This window comes from Coturnix japonica, chromosome 5 (assembly GCF_054131305.1).
Source record: "Coturnix japonica strain WE chromosome 5, WE-NBRP24, whole genome shotgun sequence".
Taxonomy (NCBI): Eukaryota; Metazoa; Chordata; class Aves; order Galliformes; family Phasianidae; genus Coturnix; species Coturnix japonica.
The window spans coordinates 42,054,118-42,070,514 of record NC_140667.1 but is presented as its reverse complement, the minus strand read 5'-3'; the positions used below and the strand labels follow the sequence as shown (position 1 = coordinate 42,070,514).

The window sequence follows — 16,397 nt, the reverse complement described above, 5'->3', positions numbered from 1 at the left end:
TTACTGTGATCCAGTATTATATTCTTCTCTTTCCAGGAAGTAGATGGAAGTCCTAGTTGTTTATTCTGGAATTCTGTGGGTCGGTGAGTGTATGGAATTAAAGAGGGTGTTGGGGAACTTAAGTTCCTGAAGATTTCACTCCACTGTGCTCCCTACCACCTCTCAACTTCAAATGCATTACACTTTAAGTACACATAGTGCAAAAACATTAACTACAGTTAAGGGAAAAATATGTGTGACATTGGAGAAGAAATGTTATTTTTCAGTAGTACAGATTTTCAAATCTACAGTTCTAGGCTTGTGTTAAGGATAGGCAATGTAGCACTTAACACCATATTTCTGCTGCCTCTGTATGAATGTGTATTTGCAGAGTCCAGTTAGTTAATAGGCCACAGACGAGAGGAAGAGGGAAGGAAGTTTCCTTCTGAAGTGTTTGTGTGAGGAACAGATAATACAAATGAATGATTTAGTGAGAGATGGAATTATTTCTCTCCCTTTACGGCTCCATTTTATTACTGCCAAAGGCAGCCTGCTCTCTGAAGGCTCAAAGTATCATTGTGTCTTTTTCACATGACTCAGATAATTTTTGCCTAGAAAATATTCAGTTGAGCCTCTTGAGATTGATGAGATTTCTGATTTTGGTCCTGAAGTGATGCAGCTGCTGTACTCATTGAACAGAAATTGCAGGGTCTTACTTTGATAAGCCAAGGTAGTCCAGGCTGATGGAAAAAAAAAAAAAGAAAAATCATTTCTATAGTTTATTGGCTCCAAAATGCTTCATTAATAAATACACTTCTGAATCTCACTTGCTTCATATTCAGAACAAATGCACTGGCAAGGCCTATGGATGTCCAATTGGGTTCTGTCCTACCCACAGCATTTGTGCTAGTGCAACAATTAGTACAAAGCCCTGCTGCCATTTTGAGATCTGATTCTTGCAATGGTGTCCTTTACTTTCTGGGCTCTAGAAGAATTTTCTAGTTTCCTTCCCACAACCCAATACTCAGACCTTGCCCAGTGCCTCTGCTTACATCCCAAGTTCAGTATTTCTGCTACGTTTGATATAAGATGTTTGTTATAACTTCTACTTCACTCCGACCAATCTGTTGGCTTGAATGATTCCTTACCAACTCTGAGCACATCGCAGTCCAAAGAGACACCAATAAGTAAGACATACGTGCAGAAGTCTTAATATACTTTATCCAAGTATGGATGTAACTTGTTATGGCACAAAGTTGAATTTAATTCTCATCTTCCAGAAGACTGAGGTAAAGAGGACTGGAAAGCAAAAGAGATTTGCTAAGATAATCACTAGTGACAGCAAAGAGAAATGTCTTAAATACATCAGGGAAGCACCTGCACTCTGGTGCTTTATTACAGCAGTGCTAGTAAGGTGTCTAAACCGACTTGTCAAGAATCACAGTATCTATGAACTACCTTGCAGCTTTGTGACATATCCTCAGAGTATTAGAGTTATAATAGATCAAAGCTATTTTAACAAAATGAGTGCTTAAGGTAGTCTGCTTTGGGGATGATAGTACAAGGGAAGTCTAATTAGATACGTAATACAGATATTCTTGTAATACTGGATACTGTGCTGGGCTTTCTCTTACCTTTTTGCTGCATCTGAATTGCTTGGTTGTGTGCTAAAGCTGGAGCAAAGTTAACTCCTATTGCTCGAACAAATGTTAAGTTGCTCTGGAAGTATAATGATCAGATTTTTATGCACTGTCAGTGAGAGATTCACCAGGACGTGCTGTGAGGTAATATCCACAAAGTGAAAGGCGGATATGGATTTGTTAACAGCATCACAGTTAAATGATGCTGTCATCCCTTTTTCTACTCCATATTTCCCCATGTTTCTCCATGTTAATTCAAATAAGCTAAACTAGATTATTTTCTGCAGGAATCTTAGAAAATCTTGCATAAATTTGGGTAATTTAATGTCAATGAACGATGGATGTTTCTACTGTAGATTAAACAGCAGCATGGACAAATAAAAACACTGCAAGTTTTTAAACTGCATATTAAGCATGGAAAGCAGAAGAAAGTTTTCTTTTTCCTCCTGAGGTCACTTCTCTCATCACAAATTCAATTTAAACAGGCTACAAGAACAATCAGAAAGAAACAGAACCTGCAATCATCTCCATTTCAATCAAACATTTTAGTTCAGAAGTAGCAAACTGAAGTATAGGAAGATATGGAAACTCCTCCTGCTCCTGCAGATCAGATAATTAAGGATGATAGTCCTGCTCTATGCAAGGGGAAGGAGGAGGATAAATGCAGAGGAAACAGCCAGAGTAATAAGAAAATTTCCATACGTGTCCATAGATTTCTATCAATCTGCATATATAGACTTCCTCTGAATGCAGCTTCTGACATTCAGGTCTAAAATAATGGTGAAGAGATCATTTACATTTCTTTTCATCAGCAACAAGTGGCTTTAAACTATCACATTGGCACTGGCATGCGATGAACGCCTTTGAGTCAATTAGGAAGAAAAAGGAAGCAATCAGTAACTTCTGGGAATCTTAAAAATAACACGAAGACAAGTTTAGCAGGAAGGTCTGTGGAACTCGACATGGTGAAGGGTGATCTCTTTTCCCTCAGCTGCTCTTACTACTGGAAAAAAAATGTGTTGGCAAAGTTAGTATAACTTTCTTGGCTACTTCATAGAGTAAGAACAAGACTTTCAGAAAGGATTAGAATAACCAAAGAAGAAAATATCCAAATGTAGTAAACAGCCAAATTCTACCTCAACACTTCAGTAGGACTACATTAATAAACACTAAGAGAAACCAGTCACCGTGTAAATGTCAAAAGTAACATTTCTAGTTGGAAAAAATGGAAGAACTTGTGGTTGCTTCATCTGAAGACTGCGATTCTTAGAACTCAAAGATCAAAAGAGAACAAAAGATTATTCACTAAACAAAGTCAGAAAGCTGTGATGTTTTAGCAAGGCTGTGCAGCTAAGCACCTTCACGCCACTCTCTCACCCTCCCTCCTCAACAGAACGGGGGAGTAAAATATGATGACAAAAAAGCTTGTGGTTTGAGATAAGGACAAGGAGATCACTCACCAATTACCCTCGTGGGCAAAACAGACTCAGTGTAAAGGAGACTAAAGTACTGCCTATTACTAACAGGCAAAACAAGTGAGAAGCTAAATTAAATTAAAAATGCCTTCCCTGTTCCCATCCACCCTCTTCTACCTCCTCCCTGCTGAGCAGCACAGAGGAACAGGAAATTAGGGCTGTGGTAAATCCAAAATGCTTCATCTCTGTCACTATTTCATGGTCACTCCACGTGTCCATCCCATGGGATGCCATCCTTCCCAAACTGGGCACACATGGGCTTCCCACAGGCTACAGCTCTACAGACCCTGCTCCAGTATGAATCTGTACTATGGGGCCTACCCTTCAGGAGCAGAAGGCTCCAACACAGGTCCCCAAGGGTGGCATCATCCCCAGTCCTCCTGCCCCACAGCTAGAGGCTGCTCCTCTGGGGGCTCTCCATGGGCTGTGACCTCCTCTAGACTACACTGACTGCTGCAACATGTGCTTCTCCATGGCTGCAGGTGGAGATCTGCTCTGTGTGCTGCCCATGGGCTGCAGGGGGACAATCTACTCCTCCATGGGCCCTTCTTGCTTCAGGTTGCTTTTTCAGTTCTGTTTCTGCTCTGTGCTTGGAGAACCTCCTACACTCCTTGTGCATTGACCCTGGTATAAAGGGGCAGAATTTTGATCTTCAGTACTCCTAGCTTCCCAGAAGCTACTCTATTCTAGCTGATATTGATATAAACCAAGGGTAACATCAGGTAGCGAAGAGCCAGAAGCATGTATTCAGAACTATTAATATCAAACAGTCCTACTGCTCACTGTAGAGCACAACACATTCCTAACAGAGTGCTTTCAGTTGATATCAATTGCACTGAAAACGTGGAAAAGCAAAAGGGAATTAAACTAATATTAATTTCAGTAAAGAACAGCCAAATTCACACTGACACATAAATTCATCCTTCTATCTCAAGTTGCTAGCGTTCTTACCAGGCTTGCTCTATTATTGTGCCAGATTCACCCTGCTCCAAACCCTGCACTGCCCCAACTCCTTACTGCTCTAACACATTAGACCTATGGAAATACTTATCATTTGTGTTGCAAAGTGCCAAATTCTAACATGACTCCAAGCCACCCGCCATTGCTCTCCATGCCTTGTGAGGGTTGTTCTTCCCACCTTTTAAAGCATTTTGCAATGACATTTGGGAACAAACAAACAAAAAACATGTTTCTTAACAGCTATAGTAATTTTGCTCAGTGTTATCATAAAAAGAAAAAAATAATAATAATAAAATAAAATAAAATAAAAAAAGCACACATGATAACATTGCTGTCCTTTATTGAATAGAAAAATACCAGCATTCTAACTTTTAGAACACGTACAAACCAAATGGTTAGTGTGCCATCAGGTACTCTTACACTTTTCACCTGTGGGAACCAAAGTTGGTGACAACAGTGTCAGGTTTTATACTTCCTTATTGCTTGCAGCACACTTCACCAATCTTTCTATCAGCAGCTCAGTACTTGAATATTTCTCAATGAGAAAAATGTCAAATGAATAGGTAGTTCAAGAAATAGCAGAAAAATTACTTCAAAACAGGCTTGAATCTGATTAAATGTGAGTTTTGAATGATATTGCAGTTGCCTGCCCTCCTTGATGCTTTCACACCTATTCCCAGTCTCTGCCAAAAGTAAATAGCTAATAAAGTAAAATATGGTGATGGAATGCAATGCTTAAAATGCAATTAAGAAAGATTTATACCGCTACATATATTAGCACACTAGCAATTATTCCCTTTACAGGTCTTGTAACATAAGTGTACTTCTGCATTTTACCCCTACTGTTATTCTAGCATTTAACTGCTGCGTGAATCAGAAATGTGGGCTGTGGGCTCTCCAGAGGGCTTCAGAGAAAGCAAAAATTTAATGAGAGAGAACTGGCCTAACATTTTTCTTAACATTACAAACATGGAAGAACAAGGACTCAGAAAACATTATTTTATATCATATCACACAATTACAATTACATCCATTTTACAAAATTCTGCTATACTCTTCATGTTCTGCATCTTCTAAACACAATCTGAAACACTGATTTTTTTCCTTTTGCCTGCTTTTTTTTTTTTCTTTTTTTTTTACCCCCTCTTTAAATTTTAACCCAATTAAATCCTTGCTAATTACCCCAGTGGGGATAACCAAATGGGCCCCAGTATTTATCCATCCTGTGGCCATGCTGCAGTGCAGCTCAGAACTCCAGTGAGACACATGAGCCTGGCACAGAAAAGATCTGCCCTCCTTAGTCCCTGACACTGCTCCTGCTGAAGGGCTGCTTTTCTCAGCCACGCTTTTCTTGTGCCCCTTTTTATTTTCATACAGGTGTACCTTAGAGGTTAGCAAGTAGCGATATCTGATTTGATGTGGCGCAAGTGGTAGAAGTGCCGCTCTGCTACACAGAGGCTCGAATTCCGGGGGCTGGACTCGATGATCTCTAAGGTCCCTTCCAACCCGCACAAAACTATGAAACTATGAATACTTCTAATTGCTTTTCATTGGGCTTTTATCTTTCTACATCTGTGATCATCTTTTTTGTCAAGGTATTATGATCATGACTAGAATGAAAACATACATCTAGTCAGTATAGTACAATAACAGATCATTAATACAATTTCGTGTGCTACTTGTTTTCTAGTTGATGCTGCACCTTGAGCAGATGTTGTTATTCAGCTGCCTTTGGAGATACATTCAGAACGCACTCCATGCAGTTTAATGTTCTTCCTTTAAAATAGAACATACTCGAGAGGTTTGTGATATTACATCCACTAACACCCCAGTATTTCTGAAATGCCACAGAGTCGTCTCTAGCTCATTGTGTGTGAATCATTATTCTTCATTTATATTTTCCACTAACTCTTCACTCTGAAATATTCTGACATTCATTGCTGGAATACTCAAGATTCTGATTGATTATTAGAGTATTTATGTTGGCAGCTGGACTGCGTCAGATCCAGGTTCCCTTCCCTTCATCACAATACCTGTTAGTTTAGAGGTCTGTTATGTTCACTTGCTCCTGCTCACACTTTTTTGTCAGTAATGAGCTGGGAACACAATAGTTGGGATTCTTTGAATGTAAGCTTAGTCCTGCCTACACAGCTTTGCAAATAAGTTATTTCAGAGGGAGTTATTACTTAGGCTTTTTAAATCTGCCAATATCTTCTGTGCAAAGGTACAAAAATACTTTTGATTAGTGCTGTGTTGCCAGTGATCAAAGACCCATGGTCAGAAAAGGGCAATAGAAAGCTTGGAAATGCAGACACCTTCAGAGGTTACCAGGCTTCCGGAGTTCCTTCCTTGTCACCTTTAATCTATTTATCTGACAATCTGTGCAGAATTAACATTCAAACTTTTTGGTTATTTTCAGTCAGATTTGATGCAAGGGTAGAAATCTAAAATATTTTAACTGGTTACAAATTTCTTGAAGAGAAGTGACCAGGAGAGAAATGTACTTGAGGGAAGAGCTGGAGCAGGCTGATCCCTGGCCTATCTGCAGCCTGCCCAGCTTAGGTCCTGCTGGCCAGAGCAGGAGGCAATGAAGGAGACAATGGTATTAAAAATGAGGAAAATTAGACCATCACAGTAGGCTTGCAATGGATACAGGAAGGAGCTGATAATGTTTGAGAATGAGGGTGATCAGGTGGAGTGTCATTGAGAACAGAAAGAGGAGACAGGATTGCTTTGCTGGTTGCTTAAAGAGTATGTGGATGTTAAATTCAGTTGGGGGGAACATCAGACATAAATTTGTATGAAAGCTGTTCTGCTGTTCACAGAAAAAAATTGCTTATGGGGATTTTTGCTGATAGGGAAAGTTTTTTTAAGTAAAGGAAGGTCTGAGCAGAATCCTACAACTTCATCCTAAAGCTCTCCCAAATATGCCCATCACTGTGAGCAGCTCCCCAAGACCATGGGCAGCAACACCTTTGGTGGAGGCTGGGCAACAGCCTGAGGTGATATTTGTCAGTCTTTCAGCTGAGGAAATGAGAGTGAATTCCAAACTATTATTGGAGCTCATTCTCGGACATAACAACACACTTTCGACCAAGACACAACAGGTCAGGCTGATGGTTAAACTCGATGGTCTTTGAAGCCTTTACCAACAAAGACGATCGATTCTGATTCCTTATAAGCAGACCATTATTCTGTAGATCAAATAATGGCCCTTGGGGAAAAACCTGGTGCACAACACAGTAAGGCATGAGCAAAATTAACATTTGCACAGCTGGTGGTAAAAACAAAGCAAATAGCTACTCAACTTTTCTCTGGATTGTTTTGTAAAGTGAAAATACTTCCTGTGTTATATGCTACACAAAGAGCCCAGTAGCAATGTCTCCATTGATTTCACTGAGGTTGAATTAGTTTCTGAGCTGAGAATTCAACCAGCTCCACATGTGGAGCCAAACTAAGATCCTCCGTGTTATTTGCCAGAGGAGTAATACCCTGATTATGGCTTACTGCTGGCAGGAACCAATTGACCTTTTCAATCCTTGACATCGCTAATAAGACTACCAACAGTAATGATACCTAGGGATCAGAATACCATCTGCTTTGTAGTAGGTTGAGAAAAACAGCTGCTTAGATGCTATTTACAAAGGAATGTGATAAACCTAGACCCAAGCATTTGCCCAAATGAAGTAGTGACAGAGGAAGGGGCTTTGACTTCCTCTTGATAGGGGAAAGTAGTCTGTATTTCATGGGAGAAGGGTACTTCCAGGACACTGCAAGCAAAGGCTACATGTGGAGGGAGGATTGCCCAGTTGCATGACAGGGCACAGAGACAAGCAGGAGACAGCTGGCCCTGCTTTGAGCAGGGTTTTAGGCTGGATGGCATCCACAGGCCCCTTCCTGTGGATTCACCAAATAAATTATTTGCTGAATTTCTGAACTAGTGGGTCTGGAGAGCATTATCTGTTTACTTCTGTCCCCATACACAGGATGTAGACAATGCGACAGCCCAAGTGCCAGCAGCCAGCAGCTGCCCCTACTGCAGCAATCTGGTCCCTAATGGTCCCCAAGCGTCTCCCTGCCTGCTGTGTAGACCTGGTGACCCCAGTCTTCTTAATTCTAACAGGCTTAGCATAGATCCCACTCTTCAGATCTCCAGCATATTTTCACCATTTAAAACAGATAGAATGACACAGCTTTAAAGTTCTTTTATTTGAACTCTGAGTAAGACCACATCTCTTTGGTGGTAATAAACTCTGACACAAACTTCAAATTAGCAAAAGGGAGAGGAGCTGATAAGGTTCAGGTACATTTTAAGATCTTTTAGGGTTATTTAATTTTTTCTTCTTCTGCACCTTTTCCTTCTAAGGGCACTAATGAACAAGGTTAAATTTCTAGGAAAAGACCACAAACAAAAACTGGCAACATTCCATTGCTTAGAAAGGAGAATAGCTTTGAAAGGTATTTCTTAAGATAGAGTTTGAAACCTCTAGCAACTTCTGCAAGGACACCCAATAGGAAATCCATATGGAATCCAGAAAATGGCACACTTGCTTGGAAAGTGAGAGTATTCATTCTTCTTTTCATCAAACTTTTCCTTTATGAGGCAATAGGAGAAAAAGCAATGAGGAAAAGGGTATTTCATTTTCAACAGATCTCACCTGCCTTTCAAAATCTTAGAAAATTTTTTATATGATTGCAAATAATTTCAGTTCATGAAAACCTTAGGAAAACATTAGAACTGTAGAAGAGATAAGTAGGAATGAGTGTGTCTACTCCATGAGATCGTCATTCTATTCCTTAAGGCTTCCAAATAGCTGCAGTGACTGCGTTTTAATCTGGTTTCACATGAAATATACGTGGATTGTATCAAAAAGCTTCTGACTACTCACTATTTTTAGCAGTATTTTTGCCCAGTGGAAAGACACCTGGTGATTCTCCACAGCTTATAAATGAAATCTTACAAAAGAACTTTCCTACTTCTTGAAGGAGTCCAATAAATTAAGGTGGTAGCCAAATTCTACTAAACTATGTTGAAATAAGAGAAGAAACAAATTGAGCTGCTATTCCACAAATAGGAACATTGTGGGGGACACTGCAAACAGCTCTGCTTCCACAGCCAATCTAACCTTCCAAGTGGCCAACCTAACACCCAGAGGAAATTTATTCAAATACAGTGTTAATGAGAAAGCACCTTCCCCAGCCACTTTCTCTTGATTAATTCAGTCTGAGAAACGGAGCCAGTTCATTTTTCATGCCCAGTCCAACAGATTATTTGCTATTCAATTTCTAAATGTGTCAAATATAATTAAAACAGGCAGAGGCCAAGATTAAATCAAGCAAACTGTAAACACTGCTTGTGCTATTGGGTTGATGCAAAGCTTTCACCATAAAAGGCTTTTAAATAAATGAATTCAGCTATTATTGTTGTGGCAGCACAGAAACCTTGCTGCTAGTGTTTGAACTTTTCAGAGACACTGTCAGGTCAGCTTAGATTCAAAATGGAGAACATAGCTGGGTTATGAAATTGCCCAAAGGAAATGGGTACCTGACTTCTGCTGAAAGTCAAAGTGTGGCCAGAGGTGAACTGATTTCCAGCAGGAATTAGATGCCTTCAAAAAGCCTGTTCATATCCTTGCAAATAGAGAATCATGTCCTTTGCAGAGATAAATGAATATGATGACTTTGACACAAATTGAACAAATTTTATGAAGCCTATCAAAAAACCCTGAGAGCTTCCCTTACTTACGGTGCATGGTCATTTGTTTTAGCATTAAATATTCCATTTTATTGTGCAATAATGATATTTCACACGAATCATATTGTTACAGCATGGCAAAACTTACAAGCCCGACTTCCAGTCCATTAGTTCATCATGGACTTTCAGTTTCAGGGTGCCAGCCTGCAACTTGCTGCTTAGTCCACTGCCTTAAGTGATATTCCTGACCTGAAGTGCTGATCTGGAGCTTCAATACACACAAGACATTCACAGAAACATTTGCACATTAAAAAAATAAAGCCCTCGTCTCATTAGCCATAATGCAAATTCATATCAGGAAATGGAGAAACAGTCATTCTGAAAGCAGGCTCCTGTCTCCTAGACTGAGATTTTAGTTCTAAGCAATACGAATTAAAATTTAAATTAGCTTTTGAAATAGATCCCTGCCTATCTGACAGTATTTCTTTTCATTTCTCCTCATCGCTGCTTTCATTTGTAAGAAATGTGACGTTGCCTGAATTTCTGTTGTAGGTTATTTTTTTTTACACGGAACGGACATTTGGAACTCCTGTGACAAATTCTTCTTTTTTTGGCACATCTACACTTACATCTCCAACCATGATATGTCTTTAAATACTTGATGTTACATTATGAACTGAGCTTTTGGGGATTTCATCCAATGGCTTTAAAAAAACAACTGCAGTAGCACTGCTGTAGCACTGTCAGAAGTTCCCTTTCCAATCATGAAGGTTTTGTTGTTGTTCTTTTTCTCAGATCCCTAATATTCCCTTAGAATTCTTTTGGCCACCTAAAGAAAGCATTCAGCACAGCTTCTAACTGATAAGTCAGAGGTGTTTTGGGGACAGCATGATTTCATGATACAAGGTGGCACAGTCACAGAATGTACGGCCCTTCATCTCTGGAACGGCAATTCACATCTGAACAGATGTGATTAGATAAAACTAGTGCACTCATTCCCTCTTTACCTTCAGTGGACAAGAAATCTGACCGCAAAACCACTGTAGAGTGCCCTGTGATGGGCAGGCTTGGGTCATGTGAAAACCATAGCCTGAGAGAGAAGGAGGACAGGGCTGATGAGCAAAGGAAGAGCTATTACATGCTAAAAACCTCTTACAGCCTTGACCAAGCCATTTGGTTGATCCCCTGCTTTTGTAACTATAGATGGTTTCAGATCTATTGAAAGCAGCTGATAAAGTTTTCTCTGTTGTGATGGATAATGAGGGGCTGGTATCCCAAAGAATGGAAATGAGCAATACTGCTGGCTTGCATTTTGGGAGCAATGGGGATCACCCTATGACCACCCTAATGATCTGCTACCGGGCTCTGTCATATTCTGAAAGCTGAATAATCTCTGCTGAATTGACTATGCAGATTGTAACATTTTCCTTATTTCCATTAGTTTCCATGCATTTCTCTCTCCTTCAACATGCTTTCTCAAGTATTTGCTATGAATACTGCCTGAAATATTATTTCTGCTGTCTCACTGTGTTGTGCTTAGATCTCCAGAACCACATTTTGAAAGCTAATTAGGTATGGAAGGATTGAGGTTAAAATCCTATAAGGCATCTGGATCATTAATGACGATGTAGAACTGTAGAATAAAATGGACTCAAGGAACCTGCACATTTTGGTTATTTCATGTGGTTTTGCCTTGATCATCTAGGAAAGCGGATAGCACTGAGTATCTTCTGTCTACAGCACTCAGCAATATTTGACATTTTCAAGTATGTCAGATTTAATACCCAGCATAAATGGAGATGTAAGCTGCACTTTCCAAGGTTGTAGCTGTTCTGATCAGGATGAGAGCTCTGCTTAAGCAATGGGTGAAGTCCTAAATTATTTCTCATAGTTGGCAGCATGAGCAATATTTCTGCAACACTGAAATCCTGGGGTTACAGGCAGCGAACGGAGACACAGCTGAATGAAATATGAAAGAAGTTATTTTCTCATTTTATACACAAGTATTTTTATTCATTATGGTTGAGACAAAGCTTTGGGAGAAAAAAAAACCTGTAAGAGTGTAATAGATTTTGGATACTATAACGTAACAAAAAACATAGCAGCATTCTTTGAAAATAGGTAAAACCGTTGGAGACAAATGCAACTGCTTTTCTGGCCAGAGTTAAGGTTTGTGAGCTGATTTGGATCTTACATGAAGGCAAATGTGGAGAGACATTCCCCTGCTACACAGCTGAGCTGACAGTAGGCTTTCAAGTAATGGCTGCAGCTTGAAGCTCTCCTTGCAACTAAGGACAGCAAAATTTGACTTTTAATCAGAATATTTTAACTTTACAATGTCAGAAAGAGCTTGCAATTCTTTTTCATGAGTTAAGTGCAGTTGTTTATTTTCTGATTTTGCTTTATTGTATGAAAGATTCTCAGAGGTATGTTTTCTTTTCAAATTCAAATATTGCTTGAAATGAGTATTGAAATACTACCTTACAGTATTAGGAACCTAAAAAAAAGAACACTGAGGCAGAATGAAGGAAAAGGAGATGATACCATTCTGTAAGCTGAAGAAGCTATTTGCACTGTTCCATATAAGAGAAATTAGGAACTGCATCGGACTCCTTTAAATGCCCTAAAATTGTAGTATTCTGGAAGGCATCATAGCTAAACAGAAGTGAGAAAATGCTCAGACCTGACACATGTACTATTTTCTCTTTAGGGAGAATTGGATCAGGTCCTTTGTGAGCCATTCAGCTTATTTACACTTATATACTGTCCAGCTCTAATGCATTTCATGGTTAAAGAAAAACTAGGAATTCAGTCCAGACCTCCTTAAATTCTCACTAGACTCTATGTTAATTCAATCCCTTATTTCTCCAGTTATCTAATAGAAAGCATGATTTCACTGTCATTAAAGATCACCCAGTTTCCTGTTTTCATATTCTTCTCACTGTTGTTATGCTTCTCATTGAAGCCTCCTTTCTACTCATAATGAACACTCAGAGCATTTCATTGAGAAAAACGAGGAGTTAAACATTTTCTATTTCTCTAATCAAGACCCTGTCATTATCATTACTGAATGCCAGAAAACAGGTGAAGAAAGACAAAACTGCATGAGAGGTGAAAAGGACAATGCTGAAGTGATATTGTGACCACATTCACTTATAATAACGCACTGAATGTTGGCATGGCAATCTAATTGCGTAATGAAGCCTGTTCTGTAAACCCAGTTACTAGTTATATTACATAACGTGGATGTACAGTAATTCAAACAGCTTGTTACTATGGCATTCTTTTTTCAATTAATTGGATATTTTTGAAACAGAAAACGGTGATTAAATTTTATAAGGAAAAAAACAACAACAACCATGGGAAATTCACGTTTCGCCAATAGGGAAAACAATAATAATAAAGGTAACGTAGGCTAATTTTTTATGTTATCACTTTTGACAGTATCTTTTTAAAGGGAAGACTAAAATAAATTCTAAAGGCCAAATTCTCCTCTCATTCAAATCACAACAGCTCCAGAGAACTTAGTCCACCTTTCATACAAACGCTCCAGATTTGTACAATTTTAATGGCAGCAGAACCTGGCTTTTCAAGGCTTGCTGTTTCACAACAGGAATACATTTCAAGGAGTGATATTTAAAAGAATATAGATGTTCTTCTATTTTTAGTTGTTGTTGTTGTTGTTTTTCCCTGTTCCATTACATTATCTAATTAGATCTGCAATATGACTGAGAAAGGCTTATAATTATTCCTCCTTTTGTCTTAAATAAGCTACCTTCAGAAAACAATTATGAGAAGAGTTAAGACAGAAAGCTCAAAACAATCTCTGAATTCAGAATATGTTCAGAAGATACTCTTGATTTGCTCAACTACAACAGATTTTGTATCCTGAAATCTGTATTTCACAAAAATGGAAAAGCAAAGGACATGAAAAACTGATTTGAAGGCTAAATTGAATTTCTCCTGCAGTGGTCTGTTGGAGGCACAGAAGGGAGGGCAGGAAGAAAGGCTGAGACTGGTGCAATTCATGGAGCCATGATATTAAGTGACAGCCCAAAAACACATGAGTGGTCTTCCAACAGAAAGTATGCTTTTCACATCCACCTTGCCCTCTCCCTCGGATAGTACTCTCCCTAGGTACATCCACATGATCCACACTGTTTTTGTATGTGTTGAAATGCTTCACGCTGCTCCACTGTTATTCCTGTACTATTTTATAATACTGTTCTGTATTATATTACCTATCCACACTTGTCTCTGCCAGTCTGTTATTCATAATTGCTAGGGCTCCAACTCCACCAGAGAATCCATTTTGCTTTGAGCTCATTTGCCGTGGGTAGCCATTGGCAGTTTCAGACAGCTGTTTCTGCATGATGGCCAGTGAAACTTTGTTGGAGGCCAGGAAGTCCTTCATTGAGATCATCTCGCCTGACAGCCGGCGTCCATCTGTGTCGCTCTCATTGACGATGTCAGTCTCAATGGAGATGTTTCTCCGGCCGCGCACGTTTCCGGGCATTACCACGTTCCTCCGCGACCGAAATAATTTTCTTTGGCATCTATGGCAGCACCTGCAGTCCAGCTTCTTTAATATCCAGTTTATGGACTGTTTGATGACGATAGAGATCACGTTAAATAAGGAATAGATGCAGCAAACCCCCATGAGTATGAAGACAAAATTGCCAAAGCGGTAGAGGCCTTGGCTCTCATAGTGGGTGTTCTGGCTGCTGACCAGATCACCAAAGCCAATGGTGCTGAAGGCCACAAAGCAGAAGTACAGAGAGTCAAAGTAACTCCACCCTTCAATCGGTGTGTACATTGCGGAGGCACAGCAGGAGATGATGAGCGATGCTACACACAAAATCAGCATGACGTAGTACACCGAGGGCTTCCAGCCTGCCAGGCTGTCTGCCTCCGAGGTCCCTGAGCCCCGCCGACCATCGTGAGGGAGGACCCCTTTCCTCCTCAGCTGTCTCTCATGGCAGGACTTCATGACATAGGCTATGACAGTGATCAGGCGCTCCAGGAACAGGTTAAAGAATAAGATGGTCCCTGCACATCCTATAAGGCCATAAAATATAAGAAAAATTTTGCCTCCAACGGTGGCTGGGGTGGTCATGCCAAACCCTGGAAGACAAAACAGAAGGGTTTTTTTTAAAACAAAGCCATTAGTTACTGAACAGAAGTTCTGTCCCAGGCTAGACAGAGTAGACAGAAGTATTGACAGCAATTCCCAGTAGCACAGCCAGCTCTGGAGGAAATGGAGGTCACTCCCCCAGACCACTACCTGCTTGTGCTTCACTGTGTCCCTGCAGCATGAGGAAGGCTGGTCATGCAAGCCTTTCCTCCAGAACCAGAATGAAACAAAAAGCAAGAGAAAACACAAAAGAAACAAATTAGAGTTTAATGAAGGCCTTAATTTTTGTCTTGTTGGCAGTCTCACTCGGCTGCTGTTGTACCTTGTTTCATTTCTAGCTCTAGGATTATCGCACTCCCTACTTCACTCTGAAGCTGTTCCATGCAGGGGTCCAATTCCAGGGGCAGCTGTCACATCCCAGGCACAGGGTCTGTCCCACATGGTCACACCACCCAAGATATAGTCTCTCTGTGCCTCATGTGCCTCACCGAGCTGTGGCTAGGGAATAGATGGCACATGGGCCAACATCCAGCATGATGCTGTGGCCCAACCAGGGAGCCCAGGAAGCAGAGAGCCTCACAGCCCTGCATCCGACCCAGAGTCAGCCACCAATTATCAGCCTCTTTTAAGTCACTGCTCAACTTTCCTTGTTTGTCCATGTTCTGTGCCATGGTTCAAATCTGTACTTGGATCTTAATCAATGTTTCCTCTGGTCTCACTCCAGGTTGAGGGATTTCTCAGGTCTGGGGTGCTTCAGGTTTCTCTCATCTCTCTCCCTTACTAAAGCTTGCAAACAATATGTTGTTTTTTTTTTCCTGTTAGACCATCTTGTCTTAATATGAGGTTACTGAAGAATAAAAAGTGAACAAGCATGTCCAGAACACTGGCCAAATTAGACTAATATACATGCTAAGTAAGTTTCCTCCTGTTTTAGTGGGATCTGGAGAAGATTAATAAAGGGTGAAATAACTAATCAATGAAGCCAGTCTTGCTAGGAGAACAGAGAAATCAGGTTGGGCAAGATACACATTTATTTGTTTCCTTCTTGTTGCAATTGTGAGATACTAATTATAAAATCAAGAAACGAAGCTCTGAAAAATAAAGGAAATTGTATTTGAATCCTGGTACATTTGTGCTCTGAAGACAGACAACTGCAGCATGAAGAAACCTGGAATCTGAGGCTTTCAGGACATCGTGTTTAATAATTTCTCCATCAATCTTGTCAAATCCTCTTTCAAATCATTTATACTTTTGCTCTCCTGAGGCAGTAAATCCCACAGTTTAATTGTACTCTGTGGAAAATAAGTCTTTGTCTAACAGGCTACCTGACAATTCAAGTTTCCTACTTTTTGCTTTATTGGCTGCCACGATAACATCCACTCATCTTTTCCTTTCACCTTCCCCCTTCTGGGTTTATAAACTTCTATTATTTCCTTCTTTCTCATTTCTTTCTCAGTCGGAGGAAGTCTATATTATTTAGTCTCTAGTTTCAATCTGTTAAGGCATACATCTAA

General features: G+C 40.0%; 1 protein-coding gene across 1 annotated transcript in view; it reads right to left on the bottom strand.

Annotated features, from left to right (window-relative positions):
• Nucleotides 1-8,244: 8,244 nt before the first annotated feature.
• Nucleotides 8,245-16,397, bottom strand: part of KCNK13 (potassium two pore domain channel subfamily K member 13) — a 46,729-nt gene continuing 38,576 nt past the window's right edge. The window contains exon 2 of the mRNA XM_015865410.3: nt 8,245-14,873. Coding sequence (XP_015720896.1) covers nt 13,987-14,873 — 887 coding nt within the window. The 3' untranslated portion in view covers nt 8,245-13,986. The remainder of the gene's footprint in view (nt 14,874-16,397) is intronic.